The 27,740-nt window shown below is 41.6% G+C and overlaps 1 protein-coding gene and 1 long non-coding RNA gene across 4 annotated transcripts in view; both read right to left on the reverse strand.

The window, feature by feature from the left end:
* The window catches only part of LOC5573728 (low-density lipoprotein receptor-related protein 4), a 107,939-nt gene that overhangs the window by 47,608 nt on the left and 32,591 nt on the right, over positions 1-27,740 (reverse strand). For all 3 annotated transcript variants that reach the window (XM_001660985.2, XM_021839241.1, XM_021839242.1), the window contains exon 3: positions 10,468-11,368. In XM_001660985.2, the coding sequence (XP_001661035.2) occupies positions 10,468-11,368 (901 nt within the window). The remainder of the gene's footprint in view (positions 1-10,467; positions 11,369-27,740) is intronic.
* On the reverse strand, positions 13,024-13,336 carry LOC110674817. Its single transcript, XR_002499225.1, has 2 exons — positions 13,191-13,336; positions 13,024-13,123 (listed from the first exon to the last, which is right to left on the reverse strand). It is a non-coding gene; the product is annotated as an uncharacterized LOC110674817 (long non-coding RNA).

The following is a 27,740-nucleotide window of genomic DNA, read 5'->3' on the forward strand; positions in this document are numbered from 1 at the left end:
GGTCTTTGAGCCTCATTTTGCACATTCTCTCGTTGATCGGCCACCACCCGATCACGCGCCTCTGCATATCACCCATCACTATAAAAGCTGTTCCCAGCTCATGTGTATTGCCGCAGCTCTGGTAGATGGTATGGTTACCTCTAAACGTTCGCACCATTGATCCCTTCCAACACACTTCCTGCAACGCTACGATGCCGAATCCACGGTCCTTCAGCACGTCGGCGAGTATGCGTGTGCTCCCGATGAAGTTGAAAGATTTACAGTTCCTCGTACCGAGCTTCCAATCGCAAGTCCCTTTACGTCGCTGTGGTCTTCGCCGATTGTCCCGGTTCGTATTCTCTCGTTGATTATTCGTTGCTTGATTTTTTTACGGCTGGCTTGCAGGGCCTGACACCAACCCCCTGGATTTCCGGAGGACCATTCCCCCTAAATGTTCGGAGGACCATAGTGCGCAGTTTAGCTTAGAGTCCTTCTCTGGCACTCGGACGATGATCAGCCGCCCCTGACATGGGGAACAGACGCTGTTGTGAGCCGCTCCTAACATGGAGTACAGACGCTCCAGGTTTGCAAAAGCAAACCCCTCCTTCCCTGTCAGCATACGACCAAAGTTCCCACCGGGGATTGGTTACCCGATCTTCCCTACGGTTACTCGTACCCCGGCCAGTACCACGAGGAGGTAGGGATAGGAGTTGCTGGGCAAGAGGCTAAGGACCGCATATAGGGGTCTATTTTATTCCTTCAGGTACGCGAGGTACCAACGGTACGCCATGCCCAGCCATTTACCAACCATTTCGCTAGTACTGAACATGTATTCTGATGGGTGCAGTAAAGTTATAAGCAACGGGCCATGTGGTCGCTTCTAGAGTGCATTGGCGAAGCAATTGTTCGAAGAGCTGATTGGGTAGTGAGTAGAAGAGAAGATTGGTGATTTTGAGGTTGGAAGTTCAATTCTCGTTCATATTTTTGTTTTATTTTTTTTCTTATAAGTATTTTGCAACAAATAAGCAATTTCTATATAACTTAAATATGTTGCAAACAGAATCCGCCTCTTGCGTTTCTTGCGTTGCTATTCAGTGCAATTGTAAGTCATGTTTTCAACAATTGGCAACTCTGATTAGTTTCAAGAGATAACTTTATTCTTGAGTTGAAACAAACTGTGCTGCTTGGGAAATTCATGATAATCTATCATATATAATACTTTTTGCGAAAACTGATACCAATATTTTTTTCAGAGAGATCACAGCAAGCCGCGCGCGCGAAAGAATGTTTGGGAGAATTGGAATTGGGTCATTTGATGTATTACTAAAGAAAAACTGATGAGATTCCTAAAACAAAAGTTCTGGTGAATTTTTGCAGGATTTTTCAGGAAATTCTGTTGGAATCCTTGGAGGAAATACTGAAGGAAGCTAGGACGAATTTCTTCAGGGATCTTATATGGTATTCATCAATTAATACCATAAATTTTTGAAGTAACCCCTGGAAAAAGGTCCCTCAAGTAATCACTTGGGAAATTTCTGAATGTATGTCTTGGGAATATTGATGAAATCTCTGGGTGAATCCTTGAAAGAATCCCTAGAGATATTTCTTGAGGAATACATCCCTACTAACAATTCAGAGCCACAAATAAGCATGTATGTTTACTTACTGTTTAATATTGGTAATGACAGTTGAATAAAGATTTTGCCCTATAAGGAGCTGAAAAGATGCTCTTTGAAAACAAACTTAGGTCAATGTTTTACTTGCTTCGCACTTCAGCTATTTCGACATGTTCAACATAAACATGATTAAGAGCTAAATAAGTATTTTATAAATTCTTAATTTAGCCCAGTCATATAACAAGAAGTTACATGTTGATCCAATAAAGGCCAAAATTACAATTAATAAACACATTGTTCAGCAATAAATAAGCCTTGCAAAAGAGGTAACGCTATTTTAGCTATTTTAGGAAAATGGACAAAATATCCGAAATTCGTGTTGAGTTTCGAATGCATTTCAAACTTCAAATTACTAATATGAAAAAAATATCATATACAATTAATAATGATGCTTTCTCAAAACTTTTTAAATAACTGTTGAATGTTTTGAAAAACAAAAATAAACATTTATACTAAGTATGGTGTAGAGCTACTTGGGCACTTCCATGATTCACTTTGTCAGGGGGGGTTTTTCTCGGCCGAAATGTCTGAAACTTTGCAAAAAGAAGCACATTAATACGACGCATATTGCGGCCAAAAATAGGCTCAGTCGCTTTCAAAAACCCCACTGCCGAAGTGAATTAAAAGTGCCAAGAATAGGATCCGGCTCCCAATTCCGAGTAGGTGCGAAGTTCTGACAAACAAAACGTGATATTGACTTGATTGATGTGAAGACAATATCAACATTTTGTTCCTGAAACTTCTGAACCATAGCAACATTTGATGTTCCCAAATTTAATGGGTAGCTCCCAGCTATTAAGTAAATTTTAAATATCATTTCCACATCGTTTATAACTGATATCTATCAAGTAAATATCACTTTTAGCTATCCACATTATAATTTGCCACAGCTAACCTTTTTTCGCTGGTTGGCATGTGTGGATTCTACTAACAGAATTGGTTAAAGAAATTTCTATAGCGTGCTACATTTGAAATGATATCTTTAAATTTAAGTAAATAATAAGTACTTTGCCATTTCTGAAAAAAAATCATGCGCATCAAGATATTCGATTACTTTTTCTTTCAAGTGCAAATGATTTTAATATATCTATACAAAGGATTATTTCTTTAATGCATAACAGGTTTATGAAAAATACAAATCATTAAAATATTTAAGTAATATAAATTATAACTTATATAAAAAATCACAGATGGCAAGGCATACCGCTGACGATGAGAAGGTCTCGAGTTCGAATCCAGTATCCAGCAAATTTTTAAATGTGGGTGTTATATCATAATAATTGTGAACATTACATTATTCAAGTGCCCAGAAAAAATAGTTTTCGGTTTTTATTTGTTTTTAATTATTTTTAAAACAGCCGTATAAAAGCTGAACTAAATGCTTGTAAAACGTTTTTAAAGCTGAAAAATAAAGTTGGTATTCAACGACGTGCTTCAAAGTTTCTCCAAATTTGTGTGAACAACGCCTGAACGAAGGTTGGTTTATTGGACATGATGCTGAATAAAACTGCTATAATGGTGTTTGTTAAATAAGTGAATGATTTTTGACCAATTTGACCAACCCAACTGGGTCAAATATTTGAAGAAATCCATAATAAAAAAATATATATATCAACTAAAAATGATAAGCTACTTTCTGGAAGTTTCTTGATGAGGATGTAGAAAATTCCATCATCGCCAGGAGCTTTCATATTTTTGAATTTTTTAATAGTAGTTCTCACTTCTTCCAAATCAGTCGCCCAGGCATTTTCGAAAACGTTCTCTTGATTGAGAATATTTTCGAAGTCCTGAGTAACTTGATTTTCAATTGGACTAGTAAGTCCTAAATTAAAATTGTGCGCACTTTCAAACTGCATAGCAAGTTTTTGAGCTTTTTCGCAATTAGTTAGTAAAAATTTGTTTTCCTCTTTCAATGTCGGTATTGGCTTCTGAGGTTTTTTTTTCAAGATTTTAGATAATTTCCAAAAGGGCTTAGAGCCAGGGTCCAATTGAGAAATTTTATTTCCAAAATTGTTGTTTCTTAAATCTGCAAAACGTTTCTTGAATTCTTTCTGCAAATCCTGCCATATAATTTTCATAGCAGGATCACGAGTGCGTTGAAATTGCCTTGAAATTCAGTTTGGAGCAAATTAACTTGCTGTCCAGAGCATTGAAAAGGCAAATAGGCAGCTATGAAAGTATATTTACCAAACTGTGTTTCAATAGAAACACCTAAAGTTTCAAAAACTTTAGTTTCAAATGACGAAAATAGTTGATGTTTTATACGCCTATGAATGATGATTGCAACTCCCCCACATGCCCCATCAAGTCGATCATTACGATAAACAAAAAAGTTTGGATCTTTTTTTAGTTTGGATCCAGGTTTTAAATAAGTTTCGGTAATAACTGCTATATGCACGTTATTAGCTGTAAGAAAATTAAACAGCTCGTCCTATTTACCATTCAGAGAACGAGCATTCCAATTTAAAATATTTAAATTATTATTTGGATCCATTAAAAAAACGTAATCCAATAACAATTTGATTTGTAAATTTTACACCTACTATAGGGGAAGAGTTCAAATTACCTGCTACGATATCGGCAAAGGATTTACCGTGGCTAGATACATTCGAAATTGAAAGATTCGAACGGCTACCCGACGGATTAAAATAAGTTTGTGAATGAGCATGACTATGATCTTCCTGGTGGGTATGATTCCTAATCAAGCGATCGTTAACTGAAAAATGAGCATTGTTCGATACTCTACCTGGCAAATTTCGGAAACGTCCGTTATAGTAACGAATATTATCCTTCATCTGCCTGGCACGAGCCTCAACGACTCTTTTGCGTGAAGGGCATTCCCAAAAGTTAGCTTTGTGAGGGCCCTTGCAATTGGCGCATTCAAACTTTCTGGTATCTTCCTTCACTGAACAGACGTCCTTGGCGTGAGAAGAATCTCCGCAAATCATGCATTTGGCATCCATGCGACAATTTTTTGTACCATGACCCCACTTTTGGCACCGACGGCGCTGAGTGGGGTTCTGGTAATTTCCTCCAGGTTTCTGGAAATGTTCCCATGTCACACGGACATCAAACAAAAGTTTTGCTTTTTTTAAAGCTTTAATATTATTTAGTTCTTTTTTGTTAAAGTGAACTAAATAATATTCTTGAGAAAGCCCTTTCCGAACAATGCCAGATTAAGTTCTCTTTTTCATAATGATTACTTGGACTGGGGAAAATCCAAGTACCGTCGTTGGGGGTGACAATGGGTCAAAAAGGCATATGTACGATTTGTTTATTGAATAACTATCGCAATTTAGCTCCAATAAGCTTCAAATTTGGTGTGTATGTACTTTGATGGTATATTAACAACTGTTCAAAAAATTATTGACAAATATGTATTCACAGGGGTGACATTGGGTCACTGGAATTTAAATAACTTGTTTTTGAGAATATTATTGCAAAACCATTCACAGCTGAAAAATATTGATGATATACGATGCAAACAAGACGGAAAAATATCTAAGATGTTTCACAAGTATGATAAACCCACTTAAAAGAACGATTTTACCAAAAAATTGAAGAGCTATGAGAAAATATATGAGACGGTATATCATTTATTCCATTTTTGATCTCTTCAGGTGATTTATAGTCACTTGAAAGACCTTTCAAGACAACTTTGAACAAACGTTCAGTTTTGTCGTCATGAGTGAAAAATTTGTGCTTCTTCTCTTCAAGATGTTTGAGAAGAAGTTCACGATCTTTAAGAGTTTCCGGCAAAACGCGACAGTCTCCTTTCTTTGCGATTTGGAAGGAAACCTTGATTCCCCTAATGGAGTTTAAGATCTCCTGCCTAAATCCCCCAAATTCGGAACAACTGACCACGATAGGCGGCACTCTTTGCTTCCTCACTTGAATCAAAGAGCCTGGACTAGAGGCTGCTTCGATTTGGTGTTCGGAAAATTTGTCTAGAGCATCGAACTGATTGCTCATTTCGATACAATTATTCATTTCACCCTTGGAAGAAAGTTCGCATTCCGGGGAAACGTACTTTCTTCCATACTTGCCACGTGTAGTGACAGTTTTAAAACCCACTTTTTTGGAAGGAAGTAGTGAATTCAGAGATTCACCCTTCCTTTTGTTAGTTGTTGACACCATGTTTAGTTAATAAACGAGAAAGACGTGACCTTCGAGAGGTTTTTTCCCTAGACGGTGTCCAAGAAGGATTACCACCGCTAGCTTTCGCCAACGGGTCCAACGAAAAATCGAAGGCACGGGTCCAAACAAGGATCGTAAAGGGATCAATAGTAGAAAAAATAGTACTGAAATAGTAGTTTACGGAACAAGTTGCAGAATGATGAGTTTTACAGCACGAGTCGTAAATTTATCGTACGAGGCTTGCCGAGTAGGATAATTACGACGAGTGCTGTAAAAATCGAGTTCTGCAACGAGTTACGTACAACATTTTTTGCAATTTCGTAGAAAACCACTTAAGGGTATCAGAAATTATGTCGGAATGTATTCACCACTATTTTACATTTTCTGAAAAAATGGTTATGTTATGATTCAGTACGCAACTCAAAACAGTTGCGTAATGAGAAAGCGTTGCGTAACGAATCATTACAGCACTGGTTTCAGTTAGGTAATGACTATTCCCGCACTGCATACTTCAGTGCAGATAAGTAGGCCGTTTCATGACAGATTGGTGTGATGAAAAACAGCCTATTACGATGAGAAATTGCAAAAAGTACTGTTTTAGTAGCACTGAAAAGTACTGTTTTATTGCTTTAGGTAGTTTTTAAGAAAATTTCCAAGAGCAGAGAGAATTCGTGTACGCACAGCTCGAAGGTACGATGCGCACTGACCTGTCTGCGATTCATCCCAGTGTACCTGACGAGAACATAAAGCAGCTTGCTCAGGAATCTTTGGATACCAATGAACTCACTGTTGCAAAGTTGGTTCCCAAGGACAAGGACATACGATCGCTCACCTTCATTTCTTTCAAAATCGGAATGTCATCCAACTTGAAGGAGAAGGCAATGTCTGCTACAACGTGGCCGATTGGTATCAAATTCCGCGAGTTCGAATCGGCTGGTACTACACAACCGGTTTTCTGGATACCACCGGTGACTCAGCCGGAAACGAACGACCCGACAGCCATTTAATCGATGTGATTCCCGTTCATACACCATCAGTTCATGACGCCACCATTCCCGTAACCGTATACTATCAAAACGTTCGCGGTCTACGCACAAAGACGAACGCTCTACATCTCTCGCTGAGCTCGTGCGATTACGACATGATTGCCTTCACCGAGACTTGGCTTCGTGATGATATCTCCAATGCAGAATTGTCTTCAAACTACTCTCTATACCGTTACGACCGCAGCTTTTCCACCAGTAATCTAACGTGGTGGTGGTGTGCTGATTGGGGTACGAAAGAGTTTGCAGTGTAGTTTCGTTGATGTTCCGAACGCCTGTAAACTGGAACAAGTTGCAGTCAAAGTAAGTCTCGCTCACCTGTCGATGTATATCTGCTGTATTTATGTTAGACCAAATAGCGATCCGGAGATTTATCGACAACACTCTCGCAGCGTTCGGTATTTGCTTGATCTCGCGAACGACACCGACATGGTCGTTGTTCTTGGTGACTATAACCTGCCAAACCTCTCTTGGAATTTCGACGAGGATCTTAACGCTTATCTACCTGCCAACGCCTCTTCTGAGCATGAGATCACACTAACTCAATCGATTCTCGACACTGGACTCTCTCAGGTGAACGATATTACGAACTGCAATGGGCGTTTATTGGATTTGTCATTTGTATCTGACACCCAAAAAATTGAATCTCTGGAACCGCCAAACTCATTACTCCCGATCGACGCGCATCACAGACCATTCGTTCTGAAATGCGACATTTCGTCTGTAACTGATACACAAGACAATGTTTTCTGCTACGATTTTAAGAGATGTGATATTGAAGCGCTTAACGATGCGTTGGCTCGAGTGGACTGGTTATCCCTTCTAACCGATTGCCATATTGACACTGCCGTTTCTCGTTTCTATGAAACCAGAAATAACATCATAGCCGAACTAGTGCCCCTCAAAAAAATCTGGCGAACTCATCACAAATGCCCCTGGTGGAACCGGGAGTTGAGAACAATGCGAAACAGGCTTCGAAAACTCCGTAAAAAGTACTTCAAGCACCGATCAGCAGATAATAAGCAGTCTCTCCAGAGAATGGAAAACCTGTACGACGCCTGTCAGACGCCTGGAATCCGACTTCAAGCACGACCCCTTTTCGTTCTGGTCTTTCGTTAAAAGCAGGAAGCACGGTCAGGGAGTTCCGTCGGACATGGTTTACCGCAGCTGTAAAGCGTCCAGTTTCCGAGATACCGCAAATCTCTTTGCCGACTTTTTTTTCAACCGTTTATAGCAACCAACAGTTCAACGCCGTTCAAACTGCTTCTAACAGTTCCGTACATCTACCTCGCCTGGAAGTATCAACAAACGATGTCCAAACAGCGCTGTCAGATGTTGACCCGTCGAAAGGTGCTGGACCGGATCGCCTTCCTCCTGTTTTCTTCAAAAAGTGTGCGTCTTCGCTCTCGTTACCAGTATCGATTATTTTCAACAAGTCGTTATTGGACGGCATCTTTCCTGAAGCGTGGAAGATTGCATCTATTACGCCCATTCACAAAAGTGGCAGTATACACGATGTCGAGAATTATCGTCCGATCTCAATACTAAATTGCTCATGACATTTGCGAACAAATTAACAAAGAGGATCGAAAAGAGGCAGCAGGTTGACGCAGTTTATATTGATTTCTCCAAAGCTTTCGATAAAGTGTCTCACACGTTAGCTGTGGAGAAAATGCGGCACATTGGCTTGCCCGACTGGATCATCAACTGGACGTCATCGTACTTAACTAATCGTAAGAGTTACGTAAAAATTAGCGACGCATATTCCGATACCTTCTCCGTTCTCTCCGGAGTTCCACAAGGCAGCAACCTTGGCCCGTTAATTTTCATAATTTTCGTCAACGACATTTGTAGTCTTCTTCGCTGTGATTGTTTGATGTTCGCGGATGACTTAAAAATCTACCGTACCGTTTTGTCACCGTTGGACTGCTGTGCTCTTCAGGAAGATCTGAACATGATTTTGGACTGGTGCGGAAGGAGTGAACATCTCGAAATGCAAGGTGATATCCTACAGTCGTCAGCGCTCTCCATTCGTCTTCCCGTACAGACTCGACGGTGAACAATTGGAACGTGTTGACAAAATTCGGGATCTTGGCGTCGTTATTGACTCCAAAGTTAAGTTTAACGAGCATATCTCTATCGTCACAGCCAAATCGTATGCACTATTGGGTTTCATCCGGCGCAACACAGCTGCCTTCAACGACGTGTATGCTTTAAAAAACTCTTTTTTGCTCCTTAGTGCGTAGCACTTTGGAATATGCTGTCCAAGTCTGGGCACCGTATCATAACGAACAGTGCCATCGTATAGAGAGCGTCCAGAAATCGTTTCTTAGATACGCGTTACGTCGTCTACCGTGGTCCAATCCCATCGAATTACCGGCCTATGAAGACCGTTGTCAACTAATTGACCTAGAAACGCTAGCAAACCGCAGGAAAAAATTGCGCAGATTATTCGTGTTTGACATGATTATGAATCGTATTGACTGTAATTATTTGTTGAGTAATATTTGTTTTTATGCTCCTGTGCGCAGTCTTCGTAATCGTTCTATTTTGTGGATTCCTACTAGACGCACTCAATATGCTTTTTTTTGACCCTTTTGACGATAGTTGCAGATTATTTAATGTTGTTTCCGATAAATTTGACCTGAATATCTCTAAAAATGTTTTTGCCAGTAGGATAAGGATAAGAAATCTAGATTAAGTCACAATCTGTGCAACCATAAGTGTTGAAGATATTGAACCAAATAAATAAATTTCGCCAAATCATGTCATCAACAACTTACCCAGTCTCTAATCATCTGTTTTATGGTGAAAGGTTGTAGGTATTCTCAATTCATCGCTTTCAAAACAACAAGTGAAATGATCGGGAGAGTTATATCCAGGGTTGGGAAAAATCTTGAAATTCACTCTACAGTAGTCAAGCAAAGCCAATCACAGTCAGCGAAGCCAGTGAAACTCACGCCCATCGTTACTGTACGCAAAAAGCCTTGAAAATAGCAAAACACCCGTTGCTAAGGGCAACCCAGAATTACTGTAGAAAAATGTTCTATTTCCCGCTGCATTTCCCGCATTTAGAGCCTTCAATGACACTCATGATTTAGAAAATTCGTGCACCCAACATAGGCTACTTGATGAGATTCACGTTTTTAAACTACTGTACTGGGAGAGCCACGTGATTTTCGCGAAAATTGAAGCCTACTACTATTACCATTCCCAGCACTGGTTATATCATCTTTTCGAATTTATTGTTCTACCTCCCTGTTAAGTTTTTCAAAATGTATCAAATTCTCTGGGCGTCAACCATTTGCAACGTTTAATCAATCCGCATAGTGCTTTTCTTCCAAAACTCGTTTATTTCAGAGAAATTGACAAGGTGCGTTTTGCCCCGGCAGTGCATATTACCCCAGAAGCCCCTAGTGATTAGTAAACCAGTGGTGTCAAATTCTTTCATCCGAAATACAGTCCACCCCGACCCGACCGGAGTTGGCTACGGTTAACGTGCCAACAGGAGGTATCAACATAAAGAACACAAAGGGATCAAAGCTTAGCTGATTCAGGAAATATCAAGTTGTAGAACATCGAGTAAGAGAGAGTTGAAATTAGTTTCCATTTTTGCGAAGCTCAATACTCACTGTCTGGTGCAGTTCCGCTCGTCCGACTGATCGTTGCAATCGTCGTCGCCGTCGCACACCCACTCCATCGGCACGCACAGCTCGTTCTGGCACATGAACTTCCCCGGGCTGCAATCGTGCCGGCTGTCCTTACAGTGCGTCTCATCTGTGAAATCCCCACAATCATCGTCCCCGTCGCACAGCCAGGCCTTCGAAATGCAGGTATGCGTCGTGGCGCAGATGACGTGCGTTCCGCTCGCCTCGCAACTCTCCTTCAGCTGCTTGAACAGCTCCTGCTGCATCGCTTCACAATCCTGCTCGTCCTCCGAGAGGATACAGTCCGCCTGTCCGTTGCAGTGCAGATCCATGTGGATGCAGGCGCAACTCTTTTCGCACTTGAACTCCCGCGGTTCACACTTGATGTCGCAGTTATCCACTCCGGGGGAATTGTCACCATTACCTGCTCCGCCTTCACCCAGGAGGTCCCCATCCGGAACGAAGATCCGATCCCCGGGGAACTCCAGGCCTCCATTGTGGCCCAGATGTCGAAGGTCTATATCGGTTCGCTCGCCTCCCGCGGCCCGATGGATTCCATGGTAGATGGTTCCGTATCCGGGCGGCACGTAGATCGGCACTTTCCGGTGGCTCCGGACGTCCGGAACTTCCTGTCCGATGGAGAAGGGTGGCGGGTAGTGCTGCCGGGGAGCTAGTACAAGTTTGCCCGCCGGCAGCTGCGGTCGTGAGTTCTGTTTCTGTTTGATGATCGGTTTGGGCTTTTGGCGGCTTTCGGTGGACTTCACCTTGCCGGCCGTGTACTGTTTGTGCATTCCGACGAATTGGTTCGCGCCGGGGTAGGAGATCGGCTGCGAATAGCGTCGGTAGTCGTCCAGTGGGTGCGGGGTCGTGTCTTCGTCGCAGACCACTGTGGGGGGAGGGAGAAAAAGAATAAAGAAATAGGTTAGGTTTCAGTAGTGGCTAGTAATGATGTTATGCAAAAAAGAGTAGGTAAAAACAATCTCTTTGTGATATATTCTTCAATTAAAAGAAATGAATGGAAGCAAACTAGAGTCCACCACAGTAAAAGCAATGCTACATAGTTGTAAGAAAAAGGTACCGTTTTGATAAAAAAAATCCTTAGCTTTGAACGGAAAAAATACAAACGTAATATTTCAAAATTTGTCGGTCAAAAGTTCCTACTATAAATATTTTCTGATAGATATATATAAAAAATTATAAATCTCATTTATAGCTTAAGATTGTGAGTTTAATTAGTTATTTGAATTTTCTAACTATCCATGATCTGTCCGGAATTCGAATCAAATTGTCCGAAATATGAGGTTAAAGTGAGAAAGTGTCCGCAGTAAGAATCATGAAAAGGCCACACTTTTCGATTTATTTTAAAATAATCATGTCGTGGAATCGCACTCTTTATCCACAATTTGAAAGTTAAGGGTTTCCATAGTTTGATACCGCTGTGGAGTTATAGAAAATAATTTATTTCATATGCTCTATGCTGACTAATACTTTAGTGAGGTCTTAAGTGTCTGTAATATGACACAAAACGGTAGCAAATCTCTTAAATGAGTCGTCAATTAGTCTCACTTTCTCAAAATCCCAACGATCCAGTTCCCGAACTGATGAGCTAAAATTGAATAATTGGAAGTTAAACATCAAGCGAGATATTGTTCCACCCACTGGACGCGTCTTCTAGGACTACATTCGGGCGAGCGCCCACCACCACTTCCAGATTGAAATCCATTTTATGTAAGCAGCACTTTGCGAGCGAAAACCATTCCGGAAAGTAACCAACTGAAATGGGTTTGCTGGGAATCGCAATCATCTAATTTCACACAACAACAAACGACCGCGCACTTCAGCCGGAATATTCCCAGCTGGGTCGGACAGTGGGAAGTGTTCTGGAGAGAGATGCATCATCGTCACTCTCATCACCATGGGTGTAGCTGGGATTTCCATTAGGAAGGAAAAGAAATCTTCTAAGCTTCTAAGTTTCTGGAGGGAAGCTTAAAAGCTTTTTGAGCGATGCTTCCAACCATCTGGAAGGAAGCTTCCTAGCTTCTGTAGGGAACTTTTCAAGCTTCTGTAGCGAAGCTTTCAAGCATCTGAAGCGAAGCTTTCAAGCTTCTGGAGGGAAGCTTCCAAGCTTCTGACGAGAAGCTTGAAGCTTTTGTCGAGAAACTTCCAAGCCTTTGAAAGAAAGCTTCCAAGCTTCTGGAGAGAAGGTTTCAAGTTTCTGGACAGAAGCTTTCGAGCTGCTGAAGAGAAGCTTACAAGCTTCAGCAGAGAAGCTTCTGGGAAAAAAGCATCCAGGCTTCTGTAAAGAAGCTTCCCACCTTCTGGAGGGAAGCTTCTGAGCTTCTGAAAGGAGTCTTCCAAGTTTATGTAGGGAAGCTTTCAAGTTCTTGGAAGGAAGCCTCCCAGCTTTTGGAGGGAAGCTTCCAAGCTTCTGGAGAGAAGCTTCCATGTTTTTGGAGAGAAACTTCCAAGCTTCTGGAGAGAAGCTTCTGAGCTTCTGAAAGGAATCTTCTAATTGGTTGAATTGATCACCGTGAACTTCTATTTGATATTATATATTGGCTTTTCTCGGTGACAACAGACAAAAACAGCATATTTTGCGTTACGCGTTTCGGCTTACTTCACTTCAGCCCTCATCAGACGCCTAAAATTTCATTTATTAAACAGTTACAATTTACAAAGAACATTTCAATTTTCACATAAACACTTACAACATGCTGAACGCAACCTTACAGCTTGGTCTGTCACAACTATACTACTGGTTTTCCCAAAACCCCAATTAACGAGCGCACCTTGCTCATCACCCAGTTTCATTTTCGTCAATGTTTCCTCTCTCAGTCGTCCGTGTATGTGGCTCTCCACGCAATCTCGTCAATAGACCATTGTACGTGAAGTTGATATTACCGCACTCACGTTGCAGGTTTACGGTCTCTCTTTCTCCCTGCTTTTTGATATGGAAGACCTCTGCTATCATCCTGGTCTCTGGGTTCTCGATGCGTTCCAAAACAGTCGTTTTTTCGAAATCAAAGACATGGCCTTCTTCGATCGTGTGCACTGCTAATCCCGATTTTGGATTCCTCTTTTTGCTGTCATTCTTGTGTTCTGGAATCCTCTCTTCCAGCATGCGTTTCGTCTGTCTAATGTAGACTTTCCGATCGGCCGCACCACATGGTATGGAGTACACCACATTCTTCTGCTTCTCTGGTGCTATGGGATCCTTAGTTTTACTGAAAACAGTGTTTTTGATCTTGTTTTGCGGACGGGAAGCAAGGATCACGTTATTTCTCCGCAAGATTTTCCCAAGCTTTTCACTCAGGCATGGTATGTACGGCGTAGACACATATTTGTGGGGTTGATCTAACGTACTATCTACTTCCATTGTGTTATAGCCCCATCTACAACCCCATCACCCCCCAGTGGATTGGATCCAAAAGGACATCAACAAATACAGAAAGTATCTGAAGGAGAACCCAAACTTGGTTATCACGAAAGCGGACAAAGGAAGTAAGACGGTGATTTTGGATGCGGAAGAATACAATAGAAAGATGAAGAATCTACTGGATGACGAAAATTCGTACATGAAGCTATCCACAAATCCAACCAACAGAATTCTCAGGAAAATCAACAGCTTCCTCGACGATTGGAAAAGGAGAGGATACATCGATGTCCCAACGGAAGCTAAAAGAATCAAGCTGTAACCCACCAAGGATCTATGGACTACCGAAGATACACAAGGAAAATCGACCGCTTAGACCAAAAGTTTCCACGATAGGATCAGCAACATATAACATAGTTAAATACCTGTCGAACATAATCGGGAATGTGGTCGGAAAAACGGATTTTCATATACCTACGTAACAGTTTCGATTTTGCCAACGAAATAACAGGAGTTCATACGGAAGAAGGAGAAATTCTGTTCTCGCTGGACGTTGTATCTCTGTATACAAATGTACCAGTGGATTACGCGATAAGATGCCTGGAAGAAAGATGGAGTGAAGTGGAACAACACACGAACATAGACAAGGAAAGCTTCATTGAAGCTGTCAAGGTAACACTCGAATCAACCTTCTTTGTGTACCAAGGGACGGTATACGGCATAAAACACCTGGAGGAGAAAGAAATTCAGATGAAAGTCTATAAACGGTATGTAGATGACTGCATGTGTATTGCGAAGCGTGAACACATCCAAACGATCGTGGATACGTTTAACAGCTTCCACGATCGAATACAGTTTACGATAGAAATTGAAGTGGGTGGGAAGATGAAATTTCTGGATATGATGTTGGAACGTGGAAATAACCAGATAACAACATCCTGGTTTCCCAAACAGTTAGATGGAAGATATCTGGATTTCACGTCTAAATGCCCATTCCAACACAAACAAAATACTGCGATCGCACTAATTGATCGTGCGATTAAGCTAACGTGTGGGGAAAACGTGAAGAAGCGTTTAACCAAGCAACGAAAATCCTGCGGAAAAATAACTATCCACCGTGGTTTATAAACAGAGTTAGGAAAAAACGCGCACACAGACACTATAACACAATGGAAGTAGATAGTACGTTAGATCAACCCCACAAATATGTGTCTACGCCGTACATACCGTGCCTGAGAGAAAAGCTTGGGAAAATCTTGCGGAGAAATAACGTGATCCTTGCTTCCCGTCCACAAAACAAGATCAAAAACACTGTTTTCAGTAAAACTAAGGATCCCATAGCACCAGAGAAGCAGAAGAATGTGGTGTACTCCATACCATGTGGTGCGGCCGATGGGAAAGTCTACATTAGACAGACGAAACGCATGCTGGAAGTGAGGATTCCAGAACACAAGAATGACAGCAAAAAGAGGAATCCAAAATCGGGATTAGCAGTGCACACGATCGAAGAAGGCCATGTCTTTGATTTCGAAAAAACGACTGTTTTGGAACGCATCGAGAACCCAGAGACCAGGATGATAGCAGAGGTCTTCCATATCAAAAAGCAGGGAGAAAGAGAGACCGTAAACCTGCAACGTGAGTGCGGTAATATCAACTTCACGTACAATGGTCTATTGGCGAGATTGCGTGGAGAGCCACATACACGGACGACTGAGAGAGGAAACATTGACGAAAATGAAACTGGGTGATGAGCAAGGTGCGCTCGTTAATTGGGGTTTTGGGAAAACCAGTAGTATAGTTGTGACAGACCAAGCTGTAAGGTTGCGTTCAGCATGTTGTAAGTGTTTATGTGAAAATTGAAATGTTCTTTGTAAATTGTAACTGTTTAATAAATGAAATTTTAGGCGTCTGATGAGGGCTGAAGTGAAGTAAACCGAAACGCGTAACGCAAAATATGCTGTTTTTGTCTGTTGTCACCGAGAAAAGCCAATATATAATATCAAAAAGAAATCTTCTAAGTTTATGCAGGGAAGCTTTTAAGCTATTGGAGGGAAGCCTCCCAGCTTCTGGAGGGAAGCTCCCAAGCTTCTGGAGAGAAGCTTCCAAGGTTCTGGAGGGAAGCTTCTAAGCTTTTGGAAGGAAGCTTCCAAGCTTCTGAAGATAAGCTTCCAAGCTTCTGGAGATATGTCTCCAAGCTTCTGGAGAAAAGCTTCCAAGCTTCTCGAGAGAAGCTTCCATGTTTCTGGAGAGAAGCTTCCAAGCTTCTGGATAGATGTCTCCAAGCTTCTCCTCAGAAGCTTCCAAGCTTCTCGAGAGAAGCATCCAAGCTTCTGAAGAGAAGCTTGCAAGCTTCTCGGGAGAAGCTTTCAAGCTTCTGGAGAAAGCTTCCAAGCTTCTGGAGAGAAGCTTCCAAGCTTCTGGAGAGAAGCTTCCACGCCTCTAGAGAGAAGCATCCAAGCTTCTGGAGGGAAGCTTCTGAGCTTCTGAAAGGAATCTTCCAAGTTTATGCAGGGAAGCTTTTAAGCTATTGGAAGGAGAAAACTTTCGTAGCATTTTCTGCCGTCGGCAAACGTTTCGCGTGAGTGTTGTGCGAAGAACAATTTTGTGCTTGAGAGTGCACTAAGGCGAGTGTTACTCCATTGTAGTGAAGAAGATCGGACATTGCCCTGACCTTTGTGAACGTCTGTGGCCATTGTGTGGAAAGTGATTCAACCTGTTTCGCCATCATCGCCATCTTCAACGTTTGCTAGCGTGGCTTGGGGACGCGACTCGGCGCCATCGCATCGGTACCATTGGATCCATTTGGCGCATATCCATCCAGCCTTTAGAAAGCATCCGATCCCTAGGATTGCTCCCGGTGAGTCCGTTCCAAACTTTATTGCAGTAGCAGTAGCCGTGAGTAGTACGTAAGAAAGTGGGTAGCTTTTTTCATTTGCTATTGTGGCTTGGTGGTTCAGACGGCCGAGAATCGAGTGGAAATCCGTTCGCGCCCTCGATTTGCGATACCGCGTAGATGTGGGTTCGTTCGCGACGGGAAGGATTGATCGATTCGATTATTAAACGATCCACTTCCGTCGATTTCAAACGTCGCGAAGGGTTTTTACACCGCGACGGAAAGGAGCATATTCGATCGATTGTGTATCACCCTCGCCGGTTCGGTTTCGCGTAGAAACGGTTAGTTTCGCGACGGGAAGGATTTTTCGTTCGGTTAAAACTACCGTTTCCGTTCGTTTCGTTCGCGATGCCTGTCAAAAAGGAAAAGCAGCTGGCACTGAGCATGCATCAACGCAAATGCTTGTTCAAAATGCTGGATGCGCTGGAGCGGTTTATCCGTGATTACGATCATGATCGCGACAGTTTTCAATTGTGTGCGCGGATTGATTCTTTGGACAAGCTGAACGCAGATTTCACGGATTGTCAGTCTACAGTGGAGAGATACGACGACCCGGAAGCGCTGGATGTACACATCGATGAACTTGTGGTGTTCGAGCAACGTTACTGCAAGGCAAAGGGTTTACGTACGATGAACTGGTCGAATTTCTGTATCAGAAAGTACGGATTCTCAATTCAGTGGGGCCAGAGAGTCATCATCCAGCCAGGCCGGCTATCCACAGAAGAGTTTCAAGCAAAAAGTGTCAGCCAACGCAACAACTGCTTCGCCTCCAAGCTATTTGTGTCCGCTTTCCTGTTCGGACAGCCATTCGCTCCGGACTTGTCCTGTGTTTCTCGGAAAAACCGTTAGCCAACGAGGAGAATTGGTTTCCCAAAAACGACTGTGTTGGAACTGCCTTAGTTTCGGTCATCAATCCAAGAAGTGTGGTTCCAAATATGCATGTCGTACGTGCCGCGAGAAGCATCATTCGCTTCTGCACGATCCCGCTCCAGTAAAGGTATCCGCTACACCAGCCATCCAAGCAAATCCAGCTGAATTATCCGTGTCATCAAAGCCCGCTGTTACAGCAGCTCCATTGGTTCAATAACCGCTGCCATCCACGTCTCAAAACGTGGAAGCTTCTGGTTCCCGTCAGGTCAGCATGGCAGTCCAAACCACCTGCACCATGACTCTTCTGGAAACGGTTGTTCTCAACATCGTCGATGACCACGGTACAACGCACAAGGCCCGAGCTCTCCTCGATTCGGCATCAATGTCGAATTTCATTTCGAAACCATTGGCAAAGAGTCTCTACAGCCGTCGGTGTACAGTGGATGTGTCCGTCGCAGGCACCAGATCATCTACACAGAAGAATAGGAGTGCCATTACTACAACCATCGAGTCGGGAGATCGAACGATCTCGATGAAATTGCAATTCTTGATACTAAAGCAGCCATCGTCGGAGCTGCCAACAACGCCGATAGACATTTCGGCGTGGAAATTTCCCAACGTCAAGTTAGCAGAACCCCAGTTCAGTGTTCCCGGATGTGTTGATCTTGTTATCGGTAGTGAAACATACTGGGAATTACATACAGGACGGAAGATTTCTCTGGGCAAAGGTTTTCCGTGGGTAGTTGAAACTCCATTTGGTTGGGCGGTATCTGGTCCCGCTTCTCGCTCGGCTACCTGCATTCCACAGTTCTGCTACCTTTCTACTGCCGACAATCGACTGGAATCCGCTCTACGCAAATTCTGGGACATGGAAACCATTCCATTGGGTCCAGTTCGATCCACCGAAGAAAGCCGTTGTGAAGAGCTGTACGCTGCAACAATGACACGAGATGCAACTGGATGATACGTCGTACGCCTGCCGCGGACTGACGACCCTGAAAAGGTTTTGGGTGAATCCAGATCAATAGCCGATCGGAAGAGTACCTCCAACTCGGGCACATGAAGAAGGTACAAGAGCCTGTGGATAGTATTCCACACTGCTACATTCCTCATCACGTCGTTTTCAAAGAATCCAACACGACCACGAAGGTCCGGGTAGTCTTTGACGCGCCATGCTAGACCTCGTCCGGCTATTCGTTGAACGACACGCTTCTCGTTGGACCTGTCGTCCAGCAAGACCTCTATTCCATCTACCTGAGGTTCCGGACGCAAATCGTCGCTGTTGTAGCAGACGTCGAAAAGATGTACAGGCAAGTGTTGCACCATCCCGATGATCTTCCATTCATCCGTATTTGTCATCGCAGCAGTCCGTCCGATCCCATCACTACGTACGAGCTGCAGACCGTCACATACGGTACAGCGAGTGCGCCGTACTTAGCCACGAAAACCCTCCAGCAAATTGACAATGATCAAGCAGAATTGTATCCTGCTGCTGTCGACCCAATTGTAGAAGATTTCTACGTCGACGATCTACTGTCCGGCGCACCGGACGTCGACTCTGTTGTAACTCTCCGACAGCAAGTCACCGCTATGCTCGGCTTCGCCGGGTTTACCCTCAAAAAGTGGGCGTCCAACGTTCTGGAAGTATTGCAGGATGTACCGCCGGAAGATCTGGCCATCCAGCCTCTTCACGACTTACAGGACGAGCAGACAATCTCCACGCTCGGTCTTCTATGGGAACCGAAGGCCGACAATCTCAGATTTAAGGTAGATATACCTCTTCCTGCTGCCATTCTTACCAAGCGAAAAGTGATGTCATACATCGCTCAGATTTTCGACACTGTGGGCTTGCTAGGTCCAGTCGGCTTGCCAGGTGGGATTCGCCATTGCCAGAGAAACTTCAACACGAATGGAAGCAATTTCATACTACATTACCCATGCTCGCTGAAGTTCGAGTTCCTCGTTTGGTGCTCTCTCCCGGCGGTGACAGTATTCAGCTTCATTTCTTAGCCGACGCGTCATCCGTTTCGTACGGAGCCTGTTGCTTTGTCCGCACAGTTTCGGTGGATGGAATTCAAGTTCGCTTGTTGACGTCAAAGTCAAAGGTAGCCCCACTGTCTACACACCATTCCATCGCCAGACTAGAACTCTGCGCCGCGCATCTGGCAACGCAACTCTTCAAGAAGGTTGAAGCATCGATGAAAATCAACTCCATCGTCTATTTCTGGTTAGACTCCAGTACCGTGCTACAGTGGCTGCGCTCATCACCAACCCACTGGAAGACATTCGTCGCTAATTGGGTGTCTAAGATCCAGAACACTACGTGTGTCGACCACTGGAGGTATATAACTGCCTCCGATAATCCTGCTGATGACATTTCCCGCGGTCTCAACCCAACGGAAATCCTAGGTTGTTTCCGCTGGTGGCAAGGCCCAACTTGGTTGTCTCTGGCTCCGGATTGCTGGCCGAAGACCATCATCGACCAAGAAATTTCTCCCGCCGTGTCCGAAGAAAAACGCAAAAATCCAATTGTGGCGTAGACCGCCGTCCAGATTAGTTTTTGTGCTGATTTGTTCTCTCGATACTCCCGAGTGCTTTGTGAAGCCCAAGCAGGACGGTTCGGTTTTGCGTCGTCCGATTGACTTTGCTGACGGATTCGCGCGTATTTTCGTTGCCGGAGAATTTTTTTCCCCTGTCGTGCGCCTATTTTCTCTGAGTGCTTTTATATAGCCGAGCAAACGAGTTAAGCTGAAAGTGGATTGTTGCTGCTCAGTCAAGGATGATGGATCAATTGGTGAGCTCGTTTCATGCTACTATTTCTAATCTATAAAATATGTATGAATGCACATTTAACCGATACAACGGTAGGACGTAAATAAGATTTTTCAACAAACTATGAATGGTTCGTCACTGTGAGTGTCGACATGATTCATGAAGTATTTATGTTTAACATTTTTTTGTTTTAAAAACACTCATATTTTTTATCTTTATTTTTGTAATTAAAAAAAAACTTTGAATGGTTCGACACTACAAGTGTAGACTTGCGAAAGGTTCACTTTATTCAACAAACTTTGGATGGTCCGCCACTGTAAGTGTCGGCATAAGAATAAGAGTGTTCTATGATGTTCCAGACAATCGAGTTTTTGTTTCTTTTCAAATAAGTAAAATATAATAACACATGCTTTCGTCCTGACAGCTGTAGGAATGTTACATTTAGGTATTTGTTCAACAAACTTTGAATGGTTCGTCACCTCAAGTGTCGGCATAATTTTCCTCTACATAGAAATTGTTAATATCAAATGAAAATATTATATTTTCATAAAAGCATATTTATATTTGACAAATAACTATTTATCATGGTCTAATCACTTATCAAATCCAACGATCCTCCCCATTAACAAACATCCCTCCCAGTAACCTTTGTGGAGATGCAGAGGCAAACACGGTCTCCAAATAGCAAAGGTTACACACTAGCATTCCTTCCCTCAATCCCACCTGACTGCAAGGACGTGGCCGGCGCCGTTATTGACCTTGTATAAATAGAGGCACTGAATTATGCACACTGAAGAAGATTATGGCCAATCCCAGCCGAACTTCTAGTTGATTCTTTGTGCATTTTCACTGACTTCGGTCAATCACGGAATAGCAACCATTGATATGTGTAGTCAGTCTAAGCTAAGCTAAGCTAAGGAAGCTTTTAAGCTATTGGAAGGAAGCCTCCCACCTTCTGGAGGGTGTGGTGTATCAAAATTAAATGCATTTCAAATCCAAAATAACTTCATTAAAAATCCAATTCACATCTAATCCACATCCTATCGAAATCCAATTCAATTCCGATTCAAATTCAACCAAAATCCAATCCAATACACGTTCAATTCAAATACATTTTGAATGCAATCCAACTCAAATCTGATCCAAATCCCAATTTAGATACAATCTGCATTCAATTCAGTCTAACCAAAAGTCTAGATCAAATCCAATCCAAACCCAATCAAAATCCGATCCAAATTTGATTCGAATCAATTCTTATCAAATGCAAGTCTGAATTTAATCAAAATATAAATTGATTTCAAACCTTTCTACAACAAAGCTTATCTTTCTTCCAAATCTTATTCAGATTCCATTTCAATCCATATTTTATCAAAATAATATCACATTTCTTATATCGCAATTTAGATATTTTGTTTTGTTGGCTTTGTTGTTACAAAATAAACGGAACAAAACGTCACTCCGTGTAGCCAAATCAAAGCGAATCCAATTCCGATCTACTAACAGTTAGATGCATACAACTTCCGTCCAAATTCAATCCATTATCCAATGAAACACGATCATAATTCAATATAATTGATATCTTAATTCTGTACAAATAAAAACTAGTTCAATCCATCCAAATTTAGTCTAAAGCGTGATTTGCATTCTGATTTAAATCAAATTTCATTGCAATTCATCTATCTCTTTGATTCTTTTAGATAGGTATTCATACCATTCATTCATTTATCCGGATACCTCGCTCCACCTAGTACAATGTGGAAGCCTAACGGTGTGGCCATAGTAACGCGTGTGCGTCCGCGAACGCGATGCAATCAAAGGATTTCCTGTTGTTGATATTCTGCTTTGCGGGCTCGCACACGCGCACGCATCGCAAGACGCGTTTACTATGACAGCACCCTAACGCTTCGAAAACGGACCACAGAGACCTGTCGCTCTGGGAAACTTCACAGCCAATTCAGATTACCGACCCCAGTAAAATTTTACTGGGTTTTGGAACTACGGTTTTTTCGGTAATTTTTACGATTACCGAAAAAACCCAGTAAATCAAAATATGTTTTGATTGATGGAAATTACTGACTTAGTCAGTAAAATTGTGAAGCGTTTTTACTGGCTTTCCAGTTTCCCATGCTCCGATTTGCTTTTCCGGATACTGTTTTTTTCAGAAATCAATACAAATTAACACCCAATCGACATGAACATGGACATCGACATGCATTTTTCGTACGAATAAACATCTACGGTATGCTCATATCTCAGTGGAAGTAATCGAAAAATGTGTGACAAAATCATTATTTGGATGGTTTGCATACAAGAGGCAAACTCAATGATGCAGATGACTTCACCTCTTGTATGGAAACCATCCGAATTTACCAACGTAAGCAGTCCTGAGCCTTTTTGGTTGCTTAAAATGGTTGAGTTTCTCACTAAATTTCGATTACTTCCACTGAGATATGAGCATACCGTAGATGTTTATTCGTACGAAAAATGCATGTCGATGTCCATGTTCATGTCGATTGGGTGTTGATTTGTATTGATTTCTGAAAAAAAACAGTATCCGGAAAAGCAAATCGGAGCATGGGAAACTGGAAAGCCAGTAAAAACGCTTTACAATTTTACTGACTAAGTCAGTAATTTCCATCAATCAAAACATATTTTTATAACGCACATTTGATACACCACAGAGGGAAGCTTCCAAGCTTCTGGAGAGAAGCTTCTAAGGTTCTGGAGATAAGCTTCCAAGCTTCTAGAGAGATGTCTCCAAGCTTCTCCAGAGAAGCTTCCATGTTTCTGGAGAGAAGCTTCCAAGCTTCTGGATAGATGTCTCCAAGCTTCTCCTCAGAAGCTTCCAAACTTCTGGAGAGAAGCATCCAAGCTTCTGAAGAGAAGCTTCCAAGCTTCTGGAGAGAAGCTTCCATGCTTTTGGAGAGAAGCTTCCAAGTATCTCTTTTGGTTAAACTTCCATATTTGAAAGTTCTTTTTGAGAAAACCTTCGAAAACTTATTTGGAATTTCCGCCAGATGTTCTTCGGGGCACACTTTCTGCGGTTTTTTCAGCATTAACACCAACATCACTTCAAAATCAAACAAAAATTTCTCAGATCACCGAAACTCCTCCAGAGATTCATATCAAAAGTTCTATAAGCATCTCTTCAGAAATTTCAGAATTTTTTTATGACATCCTCACTTACCATTTGGCGGTCAGGCCATGAAGTTTTACAACATAGTGAAATTTTGGGAAACCCTAATTTGGAGTAATATAAAATGATATCCCAGGAGGAATTTCTGGAGGAATATGGAGAGCTTTCTCTTGAAGGATTCCTTGAGGAATTCTATAAGAAAATTTTGGATTAGCAATATTGTTAGCAGAAAAAAATGTGTATAACAGATTTTTGTAAGATTCCTCGCAAAATCCATAATGAACAGTTGATACATGCGACCCTCCCATACTCGTTGTTCCATATATAGGGGAAGTGGTGGTAAAATGAACAGGGGTGGTAAAATGAACACCGTGACTTTTACCGAGAAAAAACTAATTTCGATGATTCTTTATCACACACGGACGATTTAGAGCATAAATCTAAGTGTTAGAGTTGATACGTAGGTCAATTGAAGTGAAAATATCAACGAAAACTAAGATTTTAGAAAATCACCTTTGAAAATTAGAACTGACGTAACTATTACAGTCGACTCTCCATATCTCGATGTTCTACATCTCGATATCTCTCCCTATGTCGATGATTTTTCCGGTCCCTTCAATCTGCATACATTCTCACTCTCCATATCTCGATATCCTCCTTATCTCGATATCTCTCTATCTCGATGTGATTATTGTTCCCGATTTTCTCTCCGTATGTCGATATGCCCATTATCAAAGGTGACTAGACTAGATTTAAGGAATTCAAAACAATTTGCGAAGACGAAATGACATATGTTTGTTTTTGATTTTCCTAGTAACGGAGTGATTTTCAATCTAGTATTCATTAAAAAATTGTTCTAGGTCTCGATCTCTCCCTATCTCGATGGTCCCTTCGATATCGAGATGTGGAGAGGCGACTGTAGCTCGGAAGACTTGAGGTTTTTCAGTGAGGTGAATATCGTTATGATATGATGTCAAATCTGATACCTTTAGATTTTTTTTTGAATGGGTTACCATCTTTAATGGATGTATTTTCGGTGGGGCAATAAAAATTTTCAAAAATATTTGTTTTGCTTACGTTTTTTGCATGGTGTTCATTTAACCACACACAGCTGTTCATTTTACCCACATAGTGCAGGTAAAATGAACATTTGCATCGCTTTTTGATAGCGATGAAAATATGTGAAAATTTATCTATTTTAGTTTGAATCCATGTCGCTACTATACATTACATCCCTATTTTTGATAGTGTGCGAAAGAACTATACAAATTCCTCGTTTTTCTATCAGAAACCAGATGATTTCCTTAAGGTGTTCATTTTACCACCCCTTCCCCTATATTAGTAATAGATGGTTTTCATGGCTAATTTGATGGTCTCTTGGATCGCAGTTGCACTGATTTTGTATTCTATAACTCGATACCTGTTGAAATATCAATTTCTGCACCGGTCTAATCTAGATGCTGATAATGGACCACTATGGACAATAGATTGTATGCCAACCGGCTGGACAATAGTTTCGCTTTGTCGATCGTCTATTGTCCACACATGACATGCGTAAACGAAAGAGCGTGGATAGGTTTGGAGTTTGTGATAATTTGTATACAGTTAAATCTCCCTTATTCGATATTCTGTACCTCGATAACGAGTTGGAGAACTATAGTAAAAGTTGGTTTTCATGACTGACTCGATGGTCCCTTGGAACGCAGTTGCACTGCTTTTGTGTTCTGTAACTCGATACCCCCTTGCTCGATGGTCCCTTCAATATCGAGTAAGGGAGAGATGACTGTATATAGTTTTATCTATCGCTATTACTCCATGTATTGTAAATATGATAATTGAATTGAATAAATTGTTTTTCGGATATCGATCTGAAGAATACGTTAATAAGGTATATCAAGATTGATGTCAGACCTCAACAATACCTTCCTAACTCGATGGTCCCTTCAATATCAAGTTATGGAGGGTTGTCTGCAAAATCTTCGAAAAATTTCTGATCATATCTTTTTCATAAACCTTATTGTTAGTTAAATTTTGAAAGTTTTCCATCTAATCTATCATGACGCAATAATGGTATTTATATGAGTAATAAAGACAACCCTTGAAAAAAAGAGAGCAATTCCAGTTCTCAATTAATTTCAAAGCATGATCAAGGCAAGCGAAGAAAATCATCGCATCTGTATCGGCCCATGATCAGCAATGTTTCGCAAGTTGTAACCAGACTGATAAACAGCAGCAACGAAGGAGAGCCCCAAAGAGAGAGCGATGATAAAACTCATGTTTTTTTCTCATTTACCATTGGGGGTAGGTGTTTTACTTTACTGGCATGATAAGCAATCCCCGAACATATTATAGCAATAGTGCCCCCAGATTTAGAGCTTATTTAGATGGGATTTATCATGCACTGTTATCCCCCCGATATCATCAGAGCTGTAGCAGTAGACGATAAACAGACTCTCATAATGTGTTGAGGATCATGATTGATACAGAGAGCAATAAGTGAAAGATACTCTCAATTGTCTCAGAATTCCTCTCGTGAAGCAAACACAAGATTTTTGGAAAGCGATTTTTTTTCTTGAGGGTGGTGTCTTTCCTGACTACGACCATGCTTATCACCGACAGTCAGACACAGGGAAATACAACAACGCGTTGCAACGAGTAACGAGATAATGCACTGATTGGATGCTATTTACGGAACCTCGATCGTCGACCACAGCATCATCATCATCGTCGTCATCATTGAATCATCTCAAGTGGACTGTCACGTGCTTCCCAGAGCCGAACTTGGCCTACTTGTCACATGGGCTCTGGATTGGTGAGCTCGAATCCTCGAGTTGTGAATGGCAAAGTTGGCCCGACGGATGGGTGCCAATTAAAATTGGATTTCGATTGCAAATGTAAATCAAGCTCCCAAAATAACTCTTTGTTATTTTTACGCAGAGATGCATATTGTCGTGTATTCAAGTCGTGGCTGGCAACCCCCATATTTGGTGAAATAAAATATGCAAACGAATCTGCATTGTTTGATTCGTTTCCAGCGATGGGGGGAGGAATCTAAATTTAGATTTGACCAATGCACTCAATCAATCAACCCAGATGAAAGGGGTTACCATGGCAACCGGCGGACGATGACGTTCTGCCATCGACACAGTTGGGGCGATGATGTCGTTACTGAAACTGCAGTCCAGTTTTTGTTTAGATGATGATTGACGAATTATGGTGCGGAGGCAATTCGTCTTCCACTACAGTAGTTTCCATTAGGTAGAAACTTCAACAGAAGTTTCTCGATTTTATCACTGCCTAAATACTTAAGACAACGACACGATTATGCTTCCAGTGGACGATTTGCCACTAGCCCAGGTTCTTCGATTCAAGTGAGGAAACAAAGAGTGCTGCATATCATGGTCAGTTGTTCCGAATTTGAGTGATTTTTGGCAGGAGATCTTGAACTCCATTAGGGAAATCAAGGTTTCCGTCCAAATCGCAAAGAATGGAAACTGTCGCGTTTTGCCTGAAACTCTTTTTTTTCTATTTCTTTATTAGTATCATTCCAAACATTACATTCATTTCTTATACCTAGGTGTTCTGTGTTATTAGACAACACTACTATCCTAATTTGGTAAAACAAATTTAAGATTTTACTAACATTTTGTTAACAACATATTACATTTCATTTGCCGTAGCAGTTCAGATTTTTTACAGGTGAGTTGATTTCACCTGCTTATAAGAAAAAAAAACGCTTTGAATATACTTAATCTAACTTAACCTAAACATATAACGCATTAATCGTGACAATAGAAGATTGTAACGATTTTTACTTGAAATTATTAATTATTTTATTTGACATTTGTTCCAATGTTTCAACATTGGATATTCTATGTAACTCATTGGTACTATACCAGAGAGGAAGCCTCAGAATCATTTTCAAAATTTTATTTTGAATTCTCTGCAGAGCTTTCTTCCTGGTATTACAACAGCTAGTCCATATTGGTACAGCCAGTGCTGGGAATGGTAATAGTAGTAGGCTTGAATTTTCGCGAAAATCACGTGGCTCTCCAGTACAGTAGTTCAAAAACGTGAATCTCATCAAGTAGCCTATGTTGGGTGCACGAATTTTCTAAATCATGAATGTCATTGAAGGCTCCAAATGCGGGAAATGCAGCGGGAAATAGAACATTTTTCTACAGTAATTCTGGGTTGCCCTTAGCAACGGGTGT

This window comes from Aedes aegypti, chromosome 1 (assembly GCF_002204515.2).
Source record: "Aedes aegypti strain LVP_AGWG chromosome 1, AaegL5.0 Primary Assembly, whole genome shotgun sequence".
NCBI classification, from domain to species: Eukaryota; Metazoa; Arthropoda; class Insecta; order Diptera; family Culicidae; genus Aedes; species Aedes aegypti.